At 50.8% G+C, this 23,856-nt stretch overlaps 6 protein-coding genes across 6 annotated transcripts; 3 read left to right on the top strand and 3 right to left on the bottom strand.

The window, feature by feature from the left end:
- The first annotated feature begins 4,225 nt into the window (after positions 1-4,225).
- On the top strand, positions 4,226-6,021 carry LOC117833647 (indole-2-monooxygenase). Its single transcript, XM_034713225.2, has 2 exons — positions 4,226-5,195; positions 5,293-6,021. The coding sequence occupies exons 1-2, from the start codon at positions 4,290-4,292 to the stop codon at positions 5,914-5,916; spliced, it is 1,530 nt and encodes a 509-aa protein (XP_034569116.1). The 5' UTR covers positions 4,226-4,289; the 3' UTR covers positions 5,917-6,021.
- LOC140220321 (uncharacterized) lies at positions 5,978-7,316 on the bottom strand. The gene is made up of 2 exons (XM_072290339.1): positions 6,881-7,316; positions 5,978-6,051 (listed from the first exon to the last, which is right to left on the bottom strand). The coding sequence occupies exons 1-2, from the start codon at positions 7,314-7,316 to the stop codon at positions 5,978-5,980; spliced, it is 510 nt and encodes a 169-aa protein (XP_072146440.1).
- A 2,074-nt stretch (positions 7,317-9,390) lies between these two features.
- On the bottom strand, positions 9,391-11,158 carry LOC117833839 (tyrosine decarboxylase 1). The gene is made up of 2 exons (XM_034713437.2): positions 10,289-11,158; positions 9,391-10,126 (listed from the first exon to the last, which is right to left on the bottom strand). Exons 1-2 carry the CDS (start codon positions 11,097-11,099, stop codon positions 9,453-9,455), a joined length of 1,485 nt encoding a protein of 494 aa, XP_034569328.1. The 5' UTR covers positions 11,100-11,158; the 3' UTR covers positions 9,391-9,452.
- Positions 11,159-12,806: 1,648 nt separating this feature from the next.
- LOC117866324 (tricetin 3',4',5'-O-trimethyltransferase) lies at positions 12,807-14,245 on the top strand. Its single transcript, XM_034750514.2, has one exon. It carries the CDS (start codon positions 12,968-12,970, stop codon positions 14,051-14,053), a length of 1,086 nt encoding a protein of 361 aa, XP_034606405.1. The 5' UTR covers positions 12,807-12,967; the 3' UTR covers positions 14,054-14,245.
- A 2,967-nt stretch (positions 14,246-17,212) lies between these two features.
- On the bottom strand, positions 17,213-19,029 carry LOC117866328 (tyrosine decarboxylase 1). The gene has a single exon (XM_034750516.2). The coding sequence runs from the start codon at positions 18,962-18,964 to the stop codon at positions 18,293-18,295; it is 672 nt and encodes a 223-aa protein (XP_034606407.1). The 5' UTR covers positions 18,965-19,029; the 3' UTR covers positions 17,213-18,292.
- Positions 19,030-20,698: 1,669 nt separating this feature from the next.
- LOC140223691 (tricetin 3',4',5'-O-trimethyltransferase-like) lies at positions 20,699-22,159 on the top strand. The gene has a single exon (XM_072295804.1). It carries the CDS (start codon positions 20,882-20,884, stop codon positions 21,965-21,967), a length of 1,086 nt encoding a protein of 361 aa, XP_072151905.1. The 5' UTR covers positions 20,699-20,881; the 3' UTR covers positions 21,968-22,159.
- The last annotated feature ends 1,697 nt before the right edge of the window (positions 22,160-23,856 follow it).

Here is a 23,856-nt window from a genome sequence, read left to right as displayed (position 1 = left end):
TGTCTAAGGTTGGTGCCGTAGGCCTCGTTGTAACGTTCCAGAGAGGGTGACAGTTCAGAATCTGCAGAATAAGGTTTTACCCTAAATATTAGAGGAGGTTCCCTATATATCTCCCAAGGTGCACCAGTGGTTTTTTCCAGCTCCATCAGAAATCTAAATGACGCATCACCACAATCATAAAATCTCATCCTAGGCAAATGTACAACGACATGTTTACCTGGCTTTGTCACCTTCGAAGTAGATGCCTTAATCTCCTTAGCAATGGTATCCACGATCTTCTCCTTCAAAGGTTTGGCCTTGTGCTGTAGAGGGGGTGCAGCAACCTTAGTCTCAGTCTCCTTTGAAGGAACACTAGCCTTGGGGACCGATATAGGGAACATAGACAAGTCCACATCCAAAACAATATCATCATCATCATCAAAGGCTTTGCCGACGTGAGACTTCCTCGTAGACTTCTTTTCTTTCATACCGGCCAGTGCGCCGGCAGCCTCGAGTTCGGACTTGGTCGCAACTCGGATGGCTTTAGAGACAGGGGCGTGGAGGATTTTGCAGCCTCGCTTGAGGAACTTTGTCCAATTTTTTCTTACTTCTTCTAAGCTTCGAGGCTCGAGGTCTTTAATTTTGCTTTCGCACCTCGAGCACGACCCTTGATTGGCTGTCATCCTTCTTTGAAGTCACTGCCGCGGCCTTAGGAGCGGTGCTCTCGGCCTTTCTCTTTTTCCACCTGCCACTGCTGCCAACCTATTCCAAGCCTGTCGCGCCAGCCTCTCGTGCCCATTTCAAGGTCTTGCGAGGTTTGGGATGAGGCTTAACATCGACCCCAAGTTCCTCGAACACACGGTTGACCCGAAGCTCGTGTGCAATGATCTTTCGAGCTAACATCAGCTCAGTCTCAGTACTCGGGCCAATTATATCAACAGCATGCCTCTCAACATCCTCTGCAAAAAGACCGGGGTTGGCATCCACGGGCAGCTCCACTCCAAAGCAAGGGTAGAGGAGCGGGCTAGTACTCCACAAAACGTCTTTTGGCACAATCTCCAATGGACTCCACCCATCAGAAAGGGGCCAAATATTGGCTGCCAAAAACTCTTCAACAAGATCCAGCCGGGGATCGACTTCGAGTCCGGGAGGAAAGCGCCCTTGCACTCCTTGTCTGCCTTGGACCTTGTAAATGCAGGGGTAGTAGCAATATCCATAGGGCCCAGGGGTGCACAGAAGGATAGAAAGATCGGTTGATACCAGACGCATCGGCCCTGTCAATCTTGATATAGAAGTAGTAGCTTAGCCAATTGTCTTCTCACCTATTGTTCTGGGCATAAGAAAGCTCAATCCTCTTGATTCCTTGCTTCTTGTCAGCCTTGTACAAATCCTGGTCCTCCGCAGCCTCATTGCGAAGCCCAACTTGTTTAGTGAACTCTTCTGATGTCATGGGCCTAGCGGTTTGCATAATACGAGCCAGCTGCAAGGCATCGAAACATCATCTCCAAAATGACAAGCAAGGGAAAATCTCACACTAAAAGAGAGACACAAGTAACATTGTTACCTTTGAGATCCTCGAGACCAAGGAGAACAGCATACAATGCATGAATCTTAAAGCACGGAAGCAGCGAGCAAAAGCAGGAGCGCAAGGGTTTTAGCCGCGAGGGTAAAAACGAAAGCGACCCCACCCCCCTCTTTTATAGGCATGGTAAAATGCGTGAAATGGCGCCTGTAACCACGAGCTAGATACGAAGGGTCACCCAATAGGAAATCAACACGTAAGACCAAAAAGGTAATTGTCGGCTCATTTCTAACCGATGCTTGAGGGTGACGTTTTTTGGGAGCAGATCCTTAAGTCGCGGGTTCGGTTGTCGGTGTCGAGCCTTGCCCACGAGGGGCTACTGTTGGGGATCGCCCAAAAAGATGGTCACCCTCGAGGTCGTTACATTTAGCGTCAACAGCTTAGCCCCTCAAAATAATTAACCTCGGGTGAGGACCCCTAACCTTGGGTGGTTAATCTGGCGTGGAAAGTAATCATAGCCTCGCTATCCTGAATCTTACCTTGAAGCCCGGAGGCACACAGATCGCCAGACACTAACCAAGCTTGACCTCGAGCAGTCGAAGCTAACCTCGAGTGCTGAGTTATTTAGTGTCTCATGCAGGATCGCTGAATCAGGTCAAGGAGCAGGGCGCGAGGCTAGCGTCTCTTAGGTGCGAATCTATGGCGATCATGACTCCCGAAGCTAAGATGGCTTCGGTCACGAGGTCAGGAAGCGTGGAGGCGTTGGAAATGTGAAGGCGTGATTTGTGGAACCATGTGAGAGCGTGAATCATGGAGCTGACTAAAGGCGTGAGAAGCGTGATCCAAGGAGGAGACCAAGTTATACAAGTTACCTCCATGTAAAGCATATTCTAGGATTGTAGTGGGTGAGTGAGGGTAATTGCGGAATGCAAAATGTCCTCCGAGATACTATAAAAGGAGAGCCCTACCCCGATGTAAACATATGTTCATTTCTTTGGAATTGAATTGCAAGGACTGCTCAAACCTCATTGTGTTTGAGCCTCCGCGAAGCCTGTTTTCCAACATAATTGGAAACGTTTCTCACCCAAACCAGAACCACCTTACCGCTCATGTCGGACCCACCTATCATGCAATTGAGAGAGGATAAGGTGGAGACCCATAAAAACCACAAGTTAGAAAATGTTTCTACCAAAAAACCAATTCCATTTTTACCGATGCGTTTCCTACCCGCCCCACCGTACGCACTCATCATCTTTCCTCCGTCCCTGTCAGTCACGTCTCCTCTGTTTTCTCCTTTTCTTCTCTGCCGCGCATTCCCCAGCAACGGCCCAATCCCCGGGTGGATGTGACCCAGCAGCGGCTGCCCCATCCCTGGAATGAGGTGCAGCGCTGGTGTGGGCGCTATCGGAGGAGGTGGCCATGGTGAACTACACAGGAGCGGTGGCGGCACCCAACGCTCGGCGGTCCCTTTCCTCCCAGCGACGCAAAAGAGCGAACCGGAGTGGTGCACGGTGAAAGGCCCTCGGCAATGGCAGATGGTAGGTAGGAGATGCACCGCTCTCCGTCATGTGAGTCTGTCCCCAACACATCCCATCTCGCCTCTGCCTCGTACTCCACCTCGTGGCTCAATGGAGGTGCTTCCTCGCCGTCAGGCACGCACGCAACTTACTTCACTTCTTGGCTCCCGGTCTCTCCTGTGGCCGGATCGATGCCAGGGCTAATCCTCAATGGGTCTCTACTATGAATTTTAATCAAGGGCGACAGGATCGGAGTTTCGAACATATGCCTATCAGTTACACACCAAGGGCTTGTTTGTTTCAAACCTTTGTTTTTCTGCCTGGGCTAGGCAGACTGCTCACCGCCACTCCTCGCCGCTACCCCGCCTACGCACCGTTGTGCCTGAACCGCCCCTAGCTCTGTCCTCCGCCAGCCAGCGACGAGTTCATGCACCTCCCCTTTTGCCCCGCCACGATTTCAGCACCGTGGGGAAAGGCTAGCAAGCTAGCAAGAAAGTGTATTGAAAACACCATCTTTTCTATTTTTCCCTTTAATTTCTCCAGTGGCACAAATGACCGCCATAATTTGTGTCAATTTTTTATGTTGAAAGCACTACTAAAGTGTGATCCATTTCAATTAGTTCGAGCTCAAAAGCCTCCATAGATTTGAAATCAAAATTCATCAAAGTTAGATACATTTAGACTTGTGCGAGCTTCTGCTACTGGTCGGATCCGCCGCCACAGTGCCAATGCCAATGCCATATCGCACCATGGGTGCCACCCAGCAGCGTGCATGAACTGCATCAAGTTGCAGAGCCGTCGGTAGCATCCATGAGCTGCCCGTCTACCAGTGCGCCGACCAACTATTGCGAGCGCCGTGTCACTACACGCAGCTCATCTGAGAGAAAAGCATGCCAATTAATCCAGCACCAAACACATATTTTATTGGAATCTCGATCGTCTCGTGTTCCTCTTGGTACACAACATACATGAGGACAGTGGTATATAGTCGAGATAAAAATTAATATAATAGCACATGGGCAAATAAAGAAAGTCTGCGTCGGGTGCAGTTTAATAAAAAGGATGATTATTCGATAGGATTCTCTCATAAAAATCAGATCTGGTCGGTCCTGTCTGATCTGATCTAGTGATGATGCAGAAAAGAAAAAAAATAGCATACTCTTCTTGCTGTTTGACGGATCACGACTTCCGAGGTCTACAAAAACTGCAACGAGCTGGTTCTAACTTGTTGCGCTAGCAAGCCGTGTGTTGTGCACACTAGTTGATCAGCCATGGCGGCTCCAGCGCTAGCGCACCTCTACGAACACGCATCTCCAGAGTCCCTAGCCCTCCTCTTCTTCCTCTTCCTCGTCGCCGTGCACTTGGCAACACCAAGGTCAAGAACAGAAAAGCTGCTCCGGAAGCTACCGTCGCCTCCGTTCAAGCTCCCGATCATCGGCCACCTCCACCTCATCGGATCCCTTCCCCACCACTCCCTCCGCGACCTCGCCAAGAGGCACGGGCCCGACGTGATGCTCCTCCGCCTCGGCGCCGTGCCAACGCTCGTCGTCTCCTCCCCACGCGCCGCCAAGGCCGTCCTGCGCACGCACGACCACGTCTTCGCCTCCCGGCCGCACTCCGCGGTGGCCGACGTCCTGTTCTACGGCTGCACCGACGTCGGCTTCGCCCCCTACGGTGAGTACTGGCGCCAGGCCAGGAAGGTGATCACCACCCACCTCCTTACCGCGGCCAAGGTCCGGTCCAACCGCGCCGCCCGCGAGCAGGAGGTCCAGCTGGTTTTAGCCAAGGTGACGGCCGCCGCCGCCATGGGCATCGCGGTCGACGTCAGCAAGCTCTTCAGCTTCTTCGCCAACGACATCGTGTGCCAGGCCGTGACGGGCAGGCTCCCCAGGGAACAAGGTCGGAACCAGCTGTTCCGGGAGCTGTTAGAGACGAACGCCAAGCTCCTGGGGGGATTTAACCTGGACGACTATTTCCCGAGCTTGGCGAGGTTGGACTTGGTATCGGCCAAGGCCGTGAAGCACAGGAAGATATGGGATGACCTTTTGGACAGCCTCATCGACAAGCACAAGACCAAGCCGGTCGATGGTGAGGACGAGGAGGACTTCATCGATGTGCTGCTCTCCGTTCAACAAGAGTACGGCCTGACCAGAGACAACGTCAAGGCAATACTGATGGTATGTTTATTTTTCACGAGAGGTACATATGAGACGTTTCATGGACTAGCTTGGTTAAATTTGATTTGGAGTTCTACTTACCGATATGTTCATGTAGGACATGTTTGAAGCTGGGACGGACACAACCTACATAGCACTAGACTACGCCATGGCTGAGCTGATGCGGAATCCCAAGGTGATGACCAAGCTTCAAGCTGAGGTGCGGGGGTGCGCAAGCAGGGGGAAGGAACTGGTCACTGAACAAGACCTGAGCGGCATGAGCTACCTGACGGCGGTGATGAAAGAGTCAATGCGGCTACACGCGCCGGGGCCTCTTTTGATACCCCACTTGTCCATGGCCGAATGGGAGGTGGAGGGATATACCATACCCTCTGGGACACGTGTAATCGTCAACGCGTGGGCTCTAGGCAGGGACTCCACCTACTGGGAGAGTGCAGAGGAGTTCATGCCCGAGCGGTTCATGGAAGAAGCCGTGGATGCTGCTTCTGACTTCCAGGGGAACGACTTCCGTTTCTTGCCGTTTGGGTCTGGGCGAAGGATGTGCCCGGGTATAAACTTCACCACCGCCACTTTCGAAATCATTCTTGCCAACCTCATCTACCACTTCAACTGGGAGCTTCTGCCGGGGTCGACAGGCGTCGATATGTCAGAGTCGTATGGGATGGATGTGCACCGTAAGGAGAAGCTTCTTCTTATCCCTCGCATGGCTCAGGATGTCTAGCTTTCTGAATTATTGTATCACATTTCACACCTGTTTGCAAATAAATATATGTAAGTCAATCTCAGCTGCTATGAACAACAATAAGTGCTTTGTTTCCAACAATAAGTGCTTTGTTTCCAACAATTATTGTGTTTCCTAGAAAAAAGAGATGTGAGTCGATTGAGTAATAAGCATTCTATGCATTTCCATGCATCAACAAATTTTGCCCTTTTAAATTTCTGTTCTTACCTATTCTGAAATTTATCCCCTGTTGTTGCCTTTAGCTTTCACAAATAAGTTTTATAACATATTATATGAGCTCTTTTACGGAACACAACACTAGACTATACTTGTGTTCGAAAATGACTAGTATAAACATATCCGACGGTCAAGATTAATTACATACTACTGAAACCTACGCCTGTGGTATGGGTAGTATACATGAGTAGTATAGGTAGTATAAGGGTATCATGGTAAGAAAACACAAATGGCACCACTATAATTTTATTTTTGATACTAGCAGAAAGTTTAAAAGACCATTCTATTTGAAATATCACTTTTTACATTGTAATAATTACTAAATTATCCATAATAATGAACAGTTAGATCTTATATATATACTATATACTACTAAGTAGTAGTATTGTGTATCGTAAAAGAGCTCTATCATCTTGGTGTTCATTTTGTAGTAACGAGCCTAGTTTCCTTAAACAAAAGAGATGTGAGATGGTTGAGTGATAAGCACTCTTGACGTGTTGCAAATTTCGGGGAAAATTTGTTCAGGTGTGTGGCTTAGCTATGTTTTGAGGTACCTGCTTTGTTTTGCCATCCGCACTGATTTTTACCTTCTCTTTATCTCTCTTAGGCTCGTCGTGGGCCTTTTGCTTTGCTATGTTTTCGGCTTCGTTTGACGAGGCTAGATGGTGGACATTCTTTTGGCCCGGGGCTACCCCTTTTTCTATGTTCCTTGCCATTTGCTGATCACCGTACACCGTTATGACCCCTTTGAGGGCGGGTATTTTCATGCATAGGTACAACTGCCTGATTGTTGCATCCATTTTGGTGATGAAGCCACGGCTGAGTATTGCGTTGTAGGGATAATGCATTTCCACTACGTCGAAGGTGATGTGTTCTGTCCTCGCATTATCTCGGTCTCCGAACGAGACTGGGAGGGCGATTTTTCCCAAGGCTTTCACGGGCTTTCCGCCGAAGCCAAGGAGCGGGACATCCCCTGGGTCGAGCGTGTTCATGTCAATATTCATTTCTCTGAATGCATTTGCGAAGAGAATGTCCGCGGAGCTGCCTGTGTCTACCAGGACTTTCCCCACTGTCCAGCCTGCTATCAGTGCTTTGATGACCATCGCATCGTTGTGCGAGGTTGTCTTGAGGTTGAAATCCTCTCCGGTGAAGGTTATGGGCATGTGTGCCCATTCTGGCTTTGCTGGAGGTCCGTCGGGAATGATCCCCCGGTGATTGGCATTATCATCCCGAAGGAGGGCAAGGAATTTTGGTTGCTGTTTTGCATGTTGGGTTCTGGCTTGGGCATTATAGCTGTCATGCTTGGGGGTGGAGGTAGAGTTTCTTGGGGCTTCTAAGGCGGGTTGGGATTGGGGTGCTGTGGAATTGTTTGGTGGTAGGGTTGTATGTGCGGTGGAAGAGGCCAATTTATTGGTTGCGGGAAGTTGGCGAAGCTGGGTTGATTGTGGTAGAAGGTTGGGTGTGGGTAAAAGGCTGTGTGGTGGATTGTTTTGGGTGTCTGCGCGGCTGTCCTTGCAGCTTCTTCTGCAGCTTTTCTCTCTTCCTGCTTCTTTTTGGGGCACCACTCTGTGTTGTGATGATTCTGATGGCCGTGGTTGACACAGTAAAACGACTTTGGTTGTTTGCCTCGACCTCGTCCTTTGCCAGAGTGGCCCCATCTTTGGGTGCTGTTGTTTTGGCTTTGGCTCTGGTTTTGGTTTTAGCTTCCCTCGATGTTCATGATGCGGTTTTGGTTTTGGTTTGGGTTTTGAGGCTTGTTGTAAGGCGAAGGTTGCCAGCTTCGGTTTTGGTTTGTTTGTCTCTCTTTGTTACGTTCCGCCACTCTTCTGCGGTGGTCCTCGTCGGACCTGATGTATTCATCGAGTTTGCTGAAGAGGGCAGTCATGGTTTTAGGCTCCTTCCTTGACAGTTTTGAGGCTGTTGGGCCGGGGGTTAGGCCCGCGATGCAAGCGGATATTGTTACAGACTCCTCAATGTGCGGTGCTTGAGAACAAAGTTGAACGTATCTTCTTACATACTCTGCAAGCGGTTCCTTGTCCTTTTGCTTGCACTGAAAGAGGTCTGCCTGGGCCGTGTGAGGGTGGTGGAAACCCTGGAAATTTTGAGTGACCTTCGTCTTGAGGTCGTGCCAGCTGATCACCGTGTGTGGAGGGAGCAGCGAATACCAATTTAGCGCTGCGCCCTCGCAGGCAATTATGAAGGATTTGGTGAGGACGACATCATCCCCTCCGGCCGAAGCTACTGCAGCTTCATAACTCATTAAGAATTGCCGCGGGTCGGTGCGCCCGTTGAATTTGGGCAAGGTGGTTGGTTTGTAGGTCGTCGGCCATGGTGCAGTTTGTAGCCCTATTGAGAGTGGTGAAGTTGGGTCGACAACAAGGGACACCCCTGGTGAGTGGTGCTGGATGCCTTGGCCGAAGTTGATGCTGGGTTGAAGGTGTGCTTGATCGACAGTGGGACTTTGATAAAAATAAGTTGCGGCCTGGTTTGCATTCTCGAGGGGGCTTTCGAGCTCTGCGACTTCTTTCTGTAGTGCTTCTAGTTGCCGCCTAGCCTCGTTCAACTTTGATAGCCTGGCCGCAGCCTCTTTCTGGTGTTGCACTTGTCGTGCCAACTGTTCCTTCTTTCTTTTGACCTATTCTATCTCTCGGAGACTGGTGAGCATCAACGCGGTTGGCAGCTTCGTTTGCCATAGGTTGGTGGCTTTGGTGGTTGACTTCGTTTGCAGGCTGGTTGCTCATTGCCTTGGCCCTTAGGGCTTTCTCGACTCTTGCAAGATGCTCCGCCTTGTCGGGGAGGATTTGATGTGTGGCTTCGGGGGCTGTGAGCTGGTTGGCTTCTTTTGTGTTGTCTTCCCTCTGAGTTGCAGGTCTCTTTTTGCGTTGTGGTGGCATCGTGGGCTGTTTAACGAGTTAAACCACGGTGGGCGCCAAATGTTGGGGGATTCCCAGACAATGATGAGAATACAGTGAACGAAGATAACAGTGGTTCATACAGACATTACAGTGGCTATCCTAACAAAGATTCGTGTCCTTAGGGAGGACGGTTCGCCTCCCTTTATAGAGCCATAAAGTTACATTTCCGCATCCCCGTTATACCCATACTCAACCACTACATCCCAAGAATATTCCGTACAAGACAGTAACTTGGTTCGCATACATGGTCATAGTGAATGTTCATGGTTCAGATGGATTGACTATTGCATTCATGGTGTGCTCTAACTACGAATGGAAGCAATAATAGAATGCTCAGCTTCTGTTGCTGGCCATGCATGGTATAGCACTAGCAATGAGCAATAACTAACAACCGGTGGCGATCAAGTCGTTGGCCTTCTCCTTGAGAAGCTCCCACGCGGCCCGGACGTGCCGCATCTCTGTCATTGACCCACCCACGGCTAGGCGGATCACAAACTTGTCGTCCACGACGAAGTGTGTCATGAACGCCCGGCCGCTTGCATTCACCGCTGCGAGGAGGTCGCGGTTGAGGGCCTCCACAGCTTTATCCGCCATGAACCGCGGGCGGAGGCGGAAGCACACCAAGGAGAAGTTCCTTGGCACCACGACCTCAAACCGCTCGTCCGCCGCCACGACGTGCTCGAACCACTCTGCCATCTGAATGTGCCTTCGTATGTGCGCGCGCATTCCCGCCGCTCCATAGCGCCGTAGCACCACCCAGAGTTTGATGGCACGGAAGCGGCGTGACAGCGCGATCTGCCAGTCCTTGTAGTCGACCGTTTCCGCCATCTTAGACGCGGTGCCGACATTCTTGAGGTACTCCGGGTCAGTGGACAGTGCGTCGGTCATGGTGGTAGGGTTCGCCACCAAGAGGCAGCAGCAGTCCATGTTGGTGAGGAACCACTTATGTGGGTTCATGCTCAGCGAGTCCGCGAGCTCGGCGCCGTCGAGGTGACCTTGGAACTCCGGGCAAATGGCTGCGCTTCCGGCGTAGGCTGCGTCGATGTGCAGCCAGGTTCCTGTAAAACATGTATTCTTGTCAGATGGTTATAGGAACTGATTGTTGATTGTTAAGTGAGCATGAATCGTGACTTGTGACCGCATAGCGCATTCCATTTCTACGTATTTAGTGTCACCGTATGGGTGATTAGCGTATAAGAGAGGGAGGTTGAATGAATTACCATAACGCCGGGCAACATGGCCGAGCTCGCGCACTCGGTCAATGGCCCCCAGACCAGTAGTGCCGACGGTGGCGCAGAGGTAAAGGGGAACCAGCCCGCGGGCGACGTCTTCCTCGATTGCTCTTTGGACGATGGTGGCGGTCAGGCCGTATCCCGAGTTTGCCGAAGTCCGCAGGATGCGGAAGTTTGCTGGAGGGATGCCGACGATGCTCGCGCCCTTCTGGAAGGTTGCGTGGGTCTGGTCCGAGGCATACACGACAAGCTTGAGGATGCCCTCATGTCCGAGCTTGCTGAGTGCACGGTCGCGCGCGGCAGCGAGAGTGCACACCACCGCCTCGCACGTGCTCCCATGCAGGACACCGCCTCCTCCTCCCTTGAAGTGGAAGCGCTCCGGTAGGCCGAGGAGGCTAGCCATCCAGTCAACCACGACCTGCTCCAGCTCAGTGGCCACCGGTGACGCCGTCCAGACGAACGGGACGACGTTGAGACCAGCCGACAACATCTCCCCGGCGAACCCTGCGGTGCTTGCATTCGCCGGGAAATAGGCAAAGAAGCTAGGGCTCTGCCAATGTGTGAGGCCGGGGAGGATATCCCGCTGCACATCATCCAGTATGCGATCCATGGAGTCGCCCAACTCCGGGGCTGCCTCCGGAAGAAGCTTACGGATGGTCCCTGGCTGGGTGTTGGCCATGACCGGATACTTATCGACGTTGCGGTAGTAGTCGGCGAGGAAGTCGACCACGGCACTGGACTCCCCAGCGAATGAATCGGGGTTCAGTGGCATCATGGCTTCAAGTGGAAGGCTACCCATGGCCACGCAAGCAAACTGATTTCAAGGGGAAATTAGCTAGCTAGATAGCGTTCACTGCAGTACTGAATGAGTGATTTGGTTTCGAAGCCAACTTCTGGTTCCTATGTATAGACTGTGCATTCTGCCATGTGCACCACGAACACAGGTAACAGGAAAGACACTGACGGCATGCTCTACTACCTACCTTCCTGGTGACTCGCATTTTTTCTACAATCGTTTGTAACGTGCGCATATAGTTTAAGCACGCACGTATTTGTGAACCTTGCATATGGGTGCATGCGGTCCTCATGTGCGCATGTCGGAGAAGGTGCTCACGCGGTTGTGTCAGGAGCTCTGGGTGTTTCTTGGCACGCAGCCCGGGCTGTCACATGCTATGCAGGGTTGCAGACAGATGAAATTGCTTCCGTTCACAATCTCAGACATTTCCGTATGATGAAATTTCTTTGCAGTTTTTTAGATAGTATTTTTCCACTAGGCATGCTCAAGAATAAAATATGAGCCCTATTCCTAAGACCACGTTTCCATATTTGAAGATACTAAATTACTTTTTTATGCATATATAAATCTTAAGATTAAATAAAATAATAACAAAAACCAAGAATACCAAAGAAAAGGGCAGTTTATTTGTGAGTAAAACTTATTTTCTATATATGTTGTACTACAAAAATACGATTTCCCAAGAGATTTTTTAGAAGAAATAACTAAAATCCCTCCATACTAGTAAAATTATGGTTCTGTTTGCACACGTATTGTACATATGGTCCTCAAATTTTGACTTGCGCGCGGGGTTGGGGTGGGGTTGCTGAAGTGCCATGGTAAGAGCAGGTCCTACCGGTATCTCATCTCACCTCTCATCTTGACGCTAAGAGTTCAACAGTGAAAACATGTCTCCAACCCACCCCTCATCTGAGCCCCGTCCCTCATCTACATTCTGATCCGTCACCCTATTCTCTCCCATGAAGGAGCACCCACCCAAGTTCTCATCAGGTTGAGCAACCAATCGCCCTCGGCCACGCCCTGGCTAGGAAAGTTCTGAATTGAGGCTACACCGTGCCGCCAGCCTGGCGCCGTGCCTCCACGATACCCATAGGGTGAGACAAAGAACGACCAAGGGGAGCCACGTAGATTCTGCGAGTGCCGCTTGCGTCTTCCCTCTACGGTCGGCCAGCTCGTGTTCTTGCTCCGGCCGCCCGAGCCATGATAATGTGCTACGCCGTAGCCTTGATCCACCCGATCCACCTCACTCTGGCATCAGACGCTAGTGTATGTGTTCAACAGGAGAAAGATTGCACCGACACCAGAGGCGCAGGACATCCCATGCAGAATATCTTGATTCTTGAAAAACAGTTGTGCAGTAGCGAAGCCATGTCCATCACGCACGTGGACCCTCGCTCGCGCTGAATCTCAAGGGTTAAAGAAACCATCTCAACCTTGATCTAATGCAAAACAGATTCTCAAAGGGCACAAGGTGCTTCTCTGAAAGTTTCAATAGGACTGCCACTCCTCGTGCGCCGACCATCTCCAGTGTCGTGAATTGATTATATTTGCGGATTCCAAATCGATTAGACTGCAGACAAAACAATATAGTATTCAGCCTCGTGCATCACAATCTTATTAGGAGGGAGGTTTTGCATGGGGTACACAATCACTACCACGCTAGCTGCTAGCTCTCACAGGTCACGTCACACCATACAAGCAATCCCATACTTGTCAAAGAATGCATGATTTTCAGGTTGGTGAACAAAGCCTAGCTCGAAGCTCTATATAAACGGCCCCTTTCGCCTCATCGATCATTCAGCCACCAGCAATCACAACAACAAGGTACACACACCTTCATCAGTTAGTTGAGCTCAAATCCCGGGAGGTAGATGGGTTCCGCCGCGGACATGGCCATAGCCGACGAGGAGACATGCATGCACGCTCTGCAGCTAGTGTCGTCGGCCATCCTGCCGATGACGCTAAGAACTGCCATTGAGCTGGGCCTGCTCGAGACCCTTGTGGGCGCCAGCGGGAAGGCTCTCACTCCCAAGGAGGTGGCCGCGAAGCTGCCTTCCAAGGCCAACCCCGCCGCGCCGTCCATGGTGGATCGCTTGCTGCGACTGCTGGCGTCCTACAAAGTTGTGTCCTGCGTGGTGGAGGAGGCCGAGGATGGCAGCCTGTGCCGCCAGTACAGCGCCGCGCCAGTGTGCAAGTGGCTCACCCCCAACGAGGATGGTGTCTCCATGGCTCCGTTCCACCTCCTCGCCAACGACAAGCTCTTCATGCACGCCTGGAGCTACATGACGGACGCGGTCCTTGAGGGTGGCAGCCCATTCAACAGGGCGTTTGGGACGCCTTCCTGGTTCGACTACGCCGGTACTGACGCACGCTTCAACGGGGTCTTCAATGAGGCCATGAAGCAGCATTCCGTCATCCTCACCAAGAAGCTCTTGGAGCTCTACACGGGCTTCGACGGCGTCCGCACCCTCGTCGACGTTGGCGGCGGCCTCGGCTCCACCATCCATGCCATCACCTCCAGGTACCCGACCATTCAAGGGATCAACTTCGACCTTCCCCACGTCATCTCCGAGGCGCCGGCCTACCCCGACGTGCAGGTGCAGCACGTGGGAGGCGACATGTTTGAGAAGGTGCCCTCCGGCGACGCCATCCTCATGAAGTGGATCCTCAATTGCTGGGGCGACAACCACTGCGCCAAGCTGCTCAAGAACTGCTACGAGGCGCTGCCTCCGCACGGCAAGCTCATCAGTGTCGAGTGCATCCTGCCGGTGAACCCGGATGCCACAAACAGCGCGCAGGGGTTGATCGGCGTCGACGTGTGCCTGCTCGCGTACAGCCCCGACGGCAAGGAGAGGTACGAGAGGGAGTTTGTGGAGCTCGCCAAGGGCGCTGGGTTTACCAGCGTCAAGTCCACCTACATCTACGCCAACTTCTGGGCCATCGAGTATACCAAGTAGCCGCCATTGTCGTTGTTGCTGGGCTGGCTGGTGCCTCCATATATTCTGCATAAAAAAGTAGAATAAAATGTCCGCATTGCTTTCTTGGGTTTGTTTCCCTGTTGCCGGCGCTACAGCTAGCATGGTGTGTCCTGTAACCTCCACGTCCATACTAATTGGAATAAAATGAAGGAAGAGCAGCCGTTTCGTTTCTCTCGTGGTTTTGCATTGCTCTATGATCATGGTGCAGATGGATGACTATTGCCTTCATGGTGCTAAAGCAAATTGAAAGGAATCGATGCTCGTACCCTAGGAAGGGGAGGGGTGAATTAGGCTAGCTTAAAATCCTTGGCCTATGACTTCCACTACTTGCTTCCAAACCTAAACTAGATCATGCTATCTACATGTGCATCTATGGTTGATCTAGTGAAACTTCCCACCCACAAAGAGTTTTGCAACCTAGAGCCAATCCTAACAAGGTACTACTCTGGAAAGTAATTAAAGGCACTCAAGTTGCGAGAATGTAGTGCGGAAATGTAAAGGAGTGGGTTAGGAAAGATGCAAACCCAGCACGATGATTTATCACATGGTATCGGTAGCCAAATGCCACCCCTAGTCCATGCGTTGGAGCTCCACCAAGGACATGCTCCTGCTCACCAAGCCTCTCCCGGTCAAGGTCTTAGGCTCGCTACAAAGGCTCTAGCCAAGCCGGATGACAAGCTATCCACAAACGCAAGGCTCACTACTACCCCCTTCGGTCACCTTGACGTCGTCTCCACCATGGAGCTGCTCCACGAAGGAAGGAGTCTTCTTGTCCCCCGCATCCGGCTGTCGACGCTGCTCCACACCGAGCTGAGGTGTCGAAGACTTGCCGGAGAGCCACCAAGACCCCAAGGCGCCGGCGCCCCAAGCTTACAATAGTGGATCACTCCTTGAACCAATCACAAGGTAGCAACACCTTGCACTACTCTCTCTAGGCCTATCCTAGAGCTAATCAATCTCTTAGCTCGTGCTAAGCCTTGGATTATCGCTTTTGCACTTTTGGTGGCATGGATGTGTTCTTGATGGGCCTTGGTCTTCAATCGATGTATGGACAATCCAGCACCTCTAAATGAGCGAGTGGAGAGGGCATAAATAGCCCATGGATCTCAAAGAGCCTTCGCTACAGCGGCTAGTAAAATATGTGAGCATTGGATGATCCGATGGTCACTGGAGATAGGCATCGGATCATCTGGTGCCCTGTAACACCCAAATTTTTTAAAGAATTTAAATACACTAAAATTTGCTCAATTAGGATGTCATTTAAATTTCTAGGCATTTAATTTTATTTTCTCTAAATTAAATTAAACCATCATAGGAGTTCTTTGTGCATTGCATGCTGGTGCATTTATTTTGATTGCTTGTGTTTGAATCAAAATTGAATCTCAATTTCAATTTCAATTTCAAAAATCTTTCTTTTCCTCTTTTCTCTTCCTCCTCCTGGGCTGCATCCTTCTCCTCCTCCTTTCTCTTTCAGCCTGGATCCTATTTCCCTGCAGCACAGCGCCGCTACCTCCCCCGGCCCGCTCTGCCTGTTCCTCCAGCCCGCGAAGCTGCCGCTTTCCCTTTTTCCCTTCGCCAGCCCATGTCGCTCGCTCGGCCCACTCCGTCGGCCTACCCAGCGGCACCGGCCTCCTTCCGCAGGTCTGACGAGTGGGACCTACCCGTCATCCCCGTGCTCCGGCCGGGACTCCACTCCGACCGCGCCCTGACTCCGCCCCTATATAAGCCGCCGCCCGCCCCACCTCGAGCACCCCGCAACAGCGCCCCCGAAACCCCAGCAAGTGCCGCCACCCTCTCTCCGCCGCCAAGCACCGCCTTCCAGTGAGCCTCGATCACCGTGAACCGCCGAAAATGGATCGCCTTGCTTTTCTCATGCTTCCAGTGTTTTCCGCGCGCGAAATCGAGCCCCGGAGCGCCGTATCGGCTAATTCCAGAAAAACCGCCGCCGCTCGTCGCCGCCCGCCGCCTGGTCCGTCGCTGCTTGGGTGTCATCGACGACCGAGACCGTCGGATCCAAATCTGACGGCCCACAGCGAGTCAACCGGATCGCGTACTCAATCGTGTCGCGCCGCGCCTCTTTTGCACTGAAGCGCTCGCCTTTTCCGCAAATCAACCTGCAGTCCAATCTAGTTCAAAAATAATTGTGTTTTGGTCCTGCTTTCTTTCGGTTTCGACCCTGAGTTTCTCTAATTCAACCCGCCATCCTAAGTTGCATTTTTGCGTGTTAAACCTTCGGTTTATAATAATAATCATGTACAAGCCCTCGGTTTTTCGAAGTTCGACCCTAGAAGTTTTGTTTTTCTCGCAGAAAAGCCCCTGGATCTTGTTTTAATCATATCTTTTGCATCTTAACTCCGTTTTTCGCGTTCTTTATATCCACATGTTTGTTTTAAAGTGTAGATTAATTTTTCAGGCTTGTTTTCTCTGTTTAGTTGTGATTGGTGTACTGTTTTCTTACTTTGTGCCCTTGTTTGCTTGTATGTGCTCGTGTGAGCGTATAGACGTTCAGCAATTTGGGGGATTTGAAGATCAAGCCTTCGAGCAGTACGAACAGCAAGAGCAAGGCCAAGAAGGCAAGTTGTGTCCTTGATCCCTACTTCTCAGTCCTATACACTTTTACTTTCTCGTACTCAACAATTATGCTATGCCCTTGTTAAGATTAAATTGATGGGTCCCAATTAAGGTTTGCCTAGATTGAATTTACCTATGCCTTGACTAACTGGGTGTACTTTTATGTTTGGTAGATCATCCTTAGTTTCTACTTGGGACAAGTTGGTTTAACTGAACTCAATGATTAATCTTGCTTTACTTCTGTTATACCTTTCATTAATACAAGATCACAAACGTTTAATCGGAACATGGAGAGCCACCCAGGAAAACAGTGCTACCACAGGACTAATTGGCTCTGGTCTTGGCTAAATAATTAGAAACCTTACTCGTGATAAGGCAAGAGGGGGGACTGAGTCGTTGTATCATTGTCCTGTGATAGGTTGTGCACGCTAGACACCGAAACCTTAGCGGGTTACCACTGACTAATGAATCTTTGTAAAGGCCTCGTAGCGTCCCTATGCAATCACACCTCGGAAGTGTGGTATGGTGCCTTGCAAACACCACATGGTTGGGTCCAAAGTTCTTTTCAACTTTTACGCGAGTTGTGGGTAAAGATGTGCGACCTCTATAGAGTGTAAAACTGATTGATCAGCCATGCTCACGGTTAAGAGCGGCCTGGACCCTCACATGATAATACTAACGAAAGATGGACTTAAATTGTTGTCATACTGCGCATATGTTGTTTACTTTATTTATGTTCATGTTTAATTTGGGGTGGTATAAACTTATACTTAGTTAATTGCTAATAAAATTTGACCAAGCTAATTAAAAGCTGATGCTATTTAGCCTTAGCCATTCCTTGGTTGGCCTTGCACTACACTATTCCCCACGACTTGTTGAGTACCAACCATAAGTGTACTCACCCTTGCAAAACTGCTATTCAGACCAAGATAATCTGGAGGAGTACCTGCACGAGTTTGAGGAGTTCTAGGCATACGGTTCTTCAGTCAGCAGCATGTGGTGTCATCGTCGTCTTTGGAATCCGCTGCGTAATAAGTTAGGCTTGTGTTTTGTTAAGACTTTCGATCATGTAATAAAATTTAATACTCTCTTTATTCGCTTTGGCACTGACTTTGTTATTCACTTATGTCGTACATGTGTGTAACTTGTTCCTGGCGCACATGTATTGAAAGCACTCGGTTTTGTCCTTAAAATCGGGTGTGACACGCCCCCTGCTGACGTATATAGCCGTTGGACCTCTACCTAAATTCATCCGACGTAACGTCGGATCATCCGGTGCTGAAGGAGTTTTTCCTAAAAACTCTCTTGACGTTTTCAAAGTAAATATGCTTGGTCTGATTCCTTCATCTTCTAGCCATCGGAATATCTGGTGCTATAGGTCTTTCTCCGTCTTCTTTACAAATTGCTCCGACGCTTGTGAAAAGGACCCCGTCGGATCATCTGGTGCTTGCTGCAACTCAAGCTTACTTCTCAGTTGTACCAATTGCTTCGATGGTTGCTCCGATGACTCTCAGATCTTCTGGTGCTACTATTTTTTCTAAGTTGAATACCACCATTTGAGCGCATTGAATATCGTCACCTGGATGCTCTAAAATTATCAAGGTGGATGTGTGGTTTCTCCATTCGTCACTTGATGAGCCTTGGTCTTCAATAGATGTATGGACACTCCAGCAACTCTGAATGGGCGAGTGGAGGGGGCATAAATAGCCCATGGACCTCAAAGAGCCTTCGCTCCAATAAGTATTCTATGCATTTCCATGCATCAACAAGCTTGAGGATGCCCTCATGTCCTAGCTTGCTGAGTGCACGGTCGCGCGCGGCAGCGAGAGTGCACACCACCGCCTCGCACGTGCTCCCATGTAGGACACCGCCTCCTCCTCCCTTGAAGTGGAAGCGCTCCGGTAGGCCGAGGAGGCTAGCCATCCAGTCAACCACGACCTGCTCCAGCTCAGTGGCCACCGGTGACGCCGTCCAGACGAACGGGATGACGTTGAGACCAGCCGACAACATCTCCCCGGCGAACCCTGCGGTGCTTGCATTCGCCGGGAAATAGGCAAAGAAGCTAGGGCTCTGCCAATGTGTGAGGCCGGGGAGGATATCCCGCTGCACATCATCCAGTATGCGATCCATGGAGTCGCCCAACTCCGGGGCTGCCTCCGGAAGAAGCTTACGGATGGTCCCTGGCTGGGTGTTGGCCATGACCGGATACTTATTGACGTTGCGGTAGTAGTCGGCGAGGAAGTCGACCACGGCACTGGACTCCCCAGCGAATGAATCGGGGTTCAGTGGCATCATGGCTTCAAGTGGAAGGCTACCCATGGCCACGCAAGCAAACTGATTTCAAGGGGAAATTAGCTAGCTAGATAGCGTTCACTGCAGTACTGAAGGACTAATGAGTGATTTGGTTTGGAAGCCAACTTCTGGTTCCTATGTATAGACTGTGCATTCTGCCATGTGCACCACGAACACAGGTCACAGGAAAGACACTGACGGCATGCTCTACTACCTACCTTCCTGGTGACTCGCATTTTTTCTACAATCGTTTGTAACGTGCGCATGTCGTAATAATTAATATGGGTGCATGCGGTCATCATGTGCGCATGTCGGAGAAGGTGCTCACGCGGTTGTGTCAGGAGCTCTGGGTGTCACAATCTCAGACACATGCTATGCAGGGTTGCAGACAGATGAAATTGCTTCCGTTCACAATCTCAGACATTTCCGTATGATGAAATATAATGTGCAAGCCAGGGGATTGCAGGTAAACTAGTATACAAAAAGTAGAGTGGATCGAAGGCTTAGGTATTAAATTTCTTTGCAGTTTTTTAGATATTATTTTTCCACTAGGCATGCTCAAGAATAAAATATGAGCCCTATTCCTAAGACCACGTTTCCATATTTGAAGATACTAAATTACTTTTTTATGCATATATAAATCTTAAGATTAAATAAAATAATAACAAAAACCAAGAATACTAAAGAAAAGGGCAGTTTATTTGTGAGTAGTAATACTTATTTTCTATATATGTTGTACTACAAAAATACGATTTCCCAAGAGATTTTTTAGAAGAAATAACTAAAATCCCTCAATACTAGTAAAATTATGGTTCTGTTTGCACACGTATGGTACATATGGTCCTCAAATTTTGACTTGCGCGCGGGGTTGGGGTGGGGTTGCTGAAGTGCCATGGTAAGAGCAGGTCCTACCGGTATCTCATCTCACCTCTCATCTTGACGCTAAGAGTTCAACAGTGAAAACATGTCTCCAACCCACCCGTCGTCTGAGCCCCGTCCCTCATCTGCATTCTCATCCGTCACCCTATTCTCTCCCATGTAGGAGCACCCACCCAAGTTCTCATCAGGTTGAGCAACCAATCGCCCTCGGCCACGCCCTAGCTAGGAAAGTTCTGAATTGAGGCTACACCGTGCCGCCAGCCTGGCGCCGTGCCTCCATGATACCCATAGGGTGAGACAAAGAACGACCAAGGGGAGCCACGTAGATTCTGCGAGTGCCGCTTGCGTCTTCCCTCTACAGTCGGCCAGCTCGTGTTCTTGCTCCGGCCGCCCGAGCCATGATAATGTGCTACGCCGTAGCCTTTATCCACCCGATCCACCTCACTCTGGCATCAGACGCTAGTGTATGTGTTCAACAGGAGAAAGATTGCACCGACACCAGAGACGCAGGACATCCCATGCAGAATATCTTGATTCTTGAAAAATAGTTGTGCAGTAGGGAAGCCATGTCCATCACGCACGTGGACCCTCGCGCTGAATCTCAAGGGTTGAAGAAACCATCTCAACCTTGATCTAATGCAAAACAGATTCTCAAAGGGCACAAGGTGCTTCTCTGAAAGTTTCAATAGGACTGCCACTCCTCGTGCGCCGACCATCTCCAGTGTCGTGAATTGATTATATTTGCGGATTCCAAATCGATTAGACTGCAGACAAAACAATATAGTATTCAGCCTCGTGCATCACGATCTTATTAGGGATCTTATTAGGAGGGAGGTTTTGCATGGGGTACACAATCACTACCACGCTCTCACAGGTTGGTCACACCATACAAGCAATCCCATACTTGTCAAAGAATGCATGATTTTCAGGTTGGTGAACAAAGCCTAGCTCGAAGCTCTATATAAACGGCCCCTTTCGCCTCATCGATCATTCAGCCACCAGCAATCACAACAACAAGGTACACACACCTTCATCAGTTAGTTGAGCTCAAATCCCGGGAGGTAGATGGGTTCCGCCGCGGACATGGCCATAGCCGACGAGGAGACATGCATGCACGCTCTGCAGCTAGTGTCGTCGGCCATCCTGCCGATGACGCTAAGAACTGCCATTGAGCTGGGCCTGCTCGAGACCCTTGTGGGCGCCAGCGGGAAGGCTCTCACTCCCAAGGAGGTGGCCGCGAAGCTGCCTTCCAAGGCCAACCCCGCCGCGCCGTCCATGGTGGATCGCTTGCTGCGACTGCTGGCGTCCTACAAAGTTGTGTCCTGCGTGGTGGAGGAGGCCGAGGATGGCAGCCTGTGCCGCCAGTACAGCGCCGCGCCAGTGTGCAAGTGGCTCACCCCCAACGAGGATGGTGTCTCCATGGCTCCGTTCCACCTCCTCGCCAACGACAAGCTCTTCATGCACGCCTGGAGCTACATGACGGACGCGGTCCTTGAGGGTGGCAGCCCATTCAACAGGGCGTTTGGGACGCCTTCCTGGTTCGACTACGCCGGTACTGACGCACGCTTCAACGGGGTCTTCAATGAGGCCATGAAGCAGCATTCCGTCATCCTCACCAAGAAGCTCTTGGAGCTCTACACGGGCTTCGACGGCGTCCGCACCCTCGTCGACGTTGGCGGCGGCCTCGGCTCCACCATCCATGCCATCACCTCCAGGTACCCGACCATTCAAGGGATCAACTTCGACCTTCCCCACGTCATCTCCGAGGCGCCGGCCTACCCCGACGTGCAGGTGCAGCACGTGGGAGGCGACATGTTTGAGAAGGTGCCCTCCGGCGACGCCATCCTCATGAAGTGGATCCTCAATTGCTGGGGCGACAACCACTGCGCCAAGCTGCTCAAGAACTGCTACGAGGCGCTGCCTCCGCACGGCAAGCTCATCAGTGTCGAGTGCATCCTGCCGGTGAACCCGGATGCCACAAACAGCGCGCAGGGGTTGATCGGCGTCGACGTGTGCCTGCTCGCGTACAGCCCCGACGGCAAGGAGAGGTACGAGAGGGAGTTTGTGGAGCTCGCCAAGGGCGCTGGGTTTACCAGCGTCAAGTCCACCTACATCTACGCCAACTTCTGGGCCATCGAGTATACCAAGTAGCCGCCATTGTCGTTGTTGCTGGGCTGGCTGGTGCCTCCATATATTCTGCATAAAAAAGTAGAATAAAATGTCCGCATTGCTTTCTTGGGTTTGTTTCCCTGTTGCCGGCGCTACAGCTAGCATGGTGTGTCCTGTAACCTCCACGTCCATACTAATTGGAATAAAATGAAGGAAGAGCAGCCGTTTCGTTTCTCTCGTGGTTTTGCATTGCTCTATGATCATGGTGCAGATGGATGACTATTGCCTTCATGGTGCTAAAGCAAATTGAAAGGAATCGATGCTCGTACCCTAGGAAGGGGAGGGGTGAATTAGGCTAGCTTAAAATCCTTGGCCTATGACTTCCACTACTTGCTTCCAAACCTAAACTAGATCATGCTATCTACATGTGCATCTATGGTTGATCTAGTGAAACTTCCCACCCACAAAGAGTTTTGCAACCTAGAGCCAATCCTAACAAGGTACTACTCTGGAAAGTAATTAAAGGCACTCAAGTTGCGAGAATGTAGTGCGGAAATGTAAAGGAGTGGGTTAGGAAAGATGCAAACCCAGCACGATGATTTATCACATGGTATCGGTAGCCAAATGCCACCCCTAGTCCATGCGTTGGAGCTCCACCAAGGACATGCTCCTGCTCACCAAGCCTCTCCCGGTCAAGGTCTTAGGCTCGCTACAAAGGCTCTAGCCAAGCCGGATGACAAGCTATCCACAAACGCAAGGCTCACTACTACCCCCTTCGGTCACCTTGACGTCGTCTCCACCATGGAGCTGCTCCACGAAGGAAGGAGTCTTCTTGTCCGCCGCATCCGGCTGTCGACGCTGCTCCACACCGAGCTGAGGTGTCGAAGACTTGCCGGAGAGCCACCAAGACCCCAAGGCGCCGGCGCCCCAAGCTTACAATAGTGGATCACTCCTTGAACCAATCACAAGGTAGCAACACCTTGCACTACTCTCTCTAGGCCTATCCTAGAGCTAATCAATCTCTTAGCTCGTGCTAAGCCTTGGATTATCGCTTTTGCACTTTTGGTGGCATGGATGTGTTCTTGATGGGCCTTGGTCTTCAATCGATGTATGGACAATCCAGCACCTCTGAATGGGCGAGTGGAGAGGGCATAAATAGCCCATGGATCTCAAAGAGCCTTCGCTACAACGGCTAGTAAAATATGTGAGCATTGGATGATCCGATGGTCACTTGAGATAGGCATCGGATCATCTGGTGCCCTGTAACACCCAAATTTTTTAAAGAATTTAAATACACTAAAATTTGCTCAATTAGGATGTCATTTAAATTTCTAGGCATTTAATTTTATTTTCTCTAAATTAAATTAAACCATCATAGGAGTTCTTTGTGCATTGCATGCTGGTGCATTTATTTTGATTGCTTGTGTTTGAATCAAAATTGAATCTCAATTTCAATTTCAAAAATCTTTCTTTTCCTCTTTTCTCTTCCTCCTCCTGGGCTGCATCCTTCTCCTCCTCCTTTCTCTTTCAGCCCGGATCCTATTTCCCTGCAGCATAGCGCCGCTACCTCCCCCGGCCCGCTCTGCCTGTTCCTCCAGCCCGCGAAGCTGCCGCTTTCCCTTTTTCCCTTCGCCAGCCCATGTCGCTCGCTCGGCCCACTCTGTCGGCCTGCCCAGCGGCACCGGCCTCCTTCCGCAGGTCTGACGAGTGGGACCTACCCGTCATCCCCGTGCTCCGGCCGGGACTCCACTCCGACCGCGCCCCGACTCCGCCCCTATATAAGCCGCCGCCCGCCCCCACCTCGAGCACCCCGCAACAGCGCCCCCGAAACCCCAGCAAGTGCCGCCACCCTCTCTCCGCCGCAAAGCACCGCCTTCCAGTGAGCCTCGATCACCGTGAACCGCCGAAAAGGGATCGCCTTGCTTTTCTCA

The sequence above is a fragment of the Setaria viridis genome, chromosome 8 (assembly GCF_005286985.2).
Source record: "Setaria viridis chromosome 8, Setaria_viridis_v4.0, whole genome shotgun sequence".
NCBI lineage: Eukaryota > Viridiplantae > Streptophyta > Magnoliopsida > Poales > Poaceae > Setaria > Setaria viridis.
Note: the sequence above shows the minus strand (reverse complement) of the source record. Positions and strands in the feature narration are given on the sequence as shown.

Excerpts from the sequence above, each read along its gene's own strand:
- LOC117833839 (XM_034713437.2), bottom strand. The coding sequence starts at position 11,099 with ATGGGTAGCCTTCCACTTGAAGCCATGATGCCACTGAACCCCGATTCA. Across the intron at positions 10,127-10,288 it reads CCATGTTGCCCGGCGTTATG|GAACCTGGCTGCACATCGAC; the intron begins GTAATTCATTCA and ends CATGTTTTACAG.
- LOC117866324 (XM_034750514.2), top strand. The coding sequence starts at position 12,968 with ATGGGTTCCGCCGCGGACATGGCCATAGCCGACGAGGAGACATGCATG.
- LOC117866328 (XM_034750516.2), bottom strand. The coding sequence starts at position 18,964 with ATGGGTAGCCTTCCACTTGAAGCCATGATGCCACTGAACCCCGATTCA.
- LOC140223691 (XM_072295804.1), top strand. The coding sequence starts at position 20,882 with ATGGGTTCCGCCGCGGACATGGCCATAGCCGACGAGGAGACATGCATG.
- LOC117833647 (XM_034713225.2), top strand. The coding sequence starts at position 4,290 with ATGGCGGCTCCAGCGCTAGCGCACCTCTACGAACACGCATCTCCAGAG. Across the intron at positions 5,196-5,292 it reads ACGTCAAGGCAATACTGATG|GACATGTTTGAAGCTGGGAC; the intron begins GTATGTTTATTT and ends ATGTTCATGTAG.
- LOC140220321 (XM_072290339.1), bottom strand. The coding sequence starts at position 7,316 with ATGCCCATAACCTTCACCGGAGAGGATTTCAACCTCAAGACAACCTCG. Across the intron at positions 6,052-6,880 it reads AGGGGTCATAACGGTGTACG|GAAACACAATAATTGTTGGA; the intron begins GTGATCAGCAAA and ends TCTTTTTTCTAG.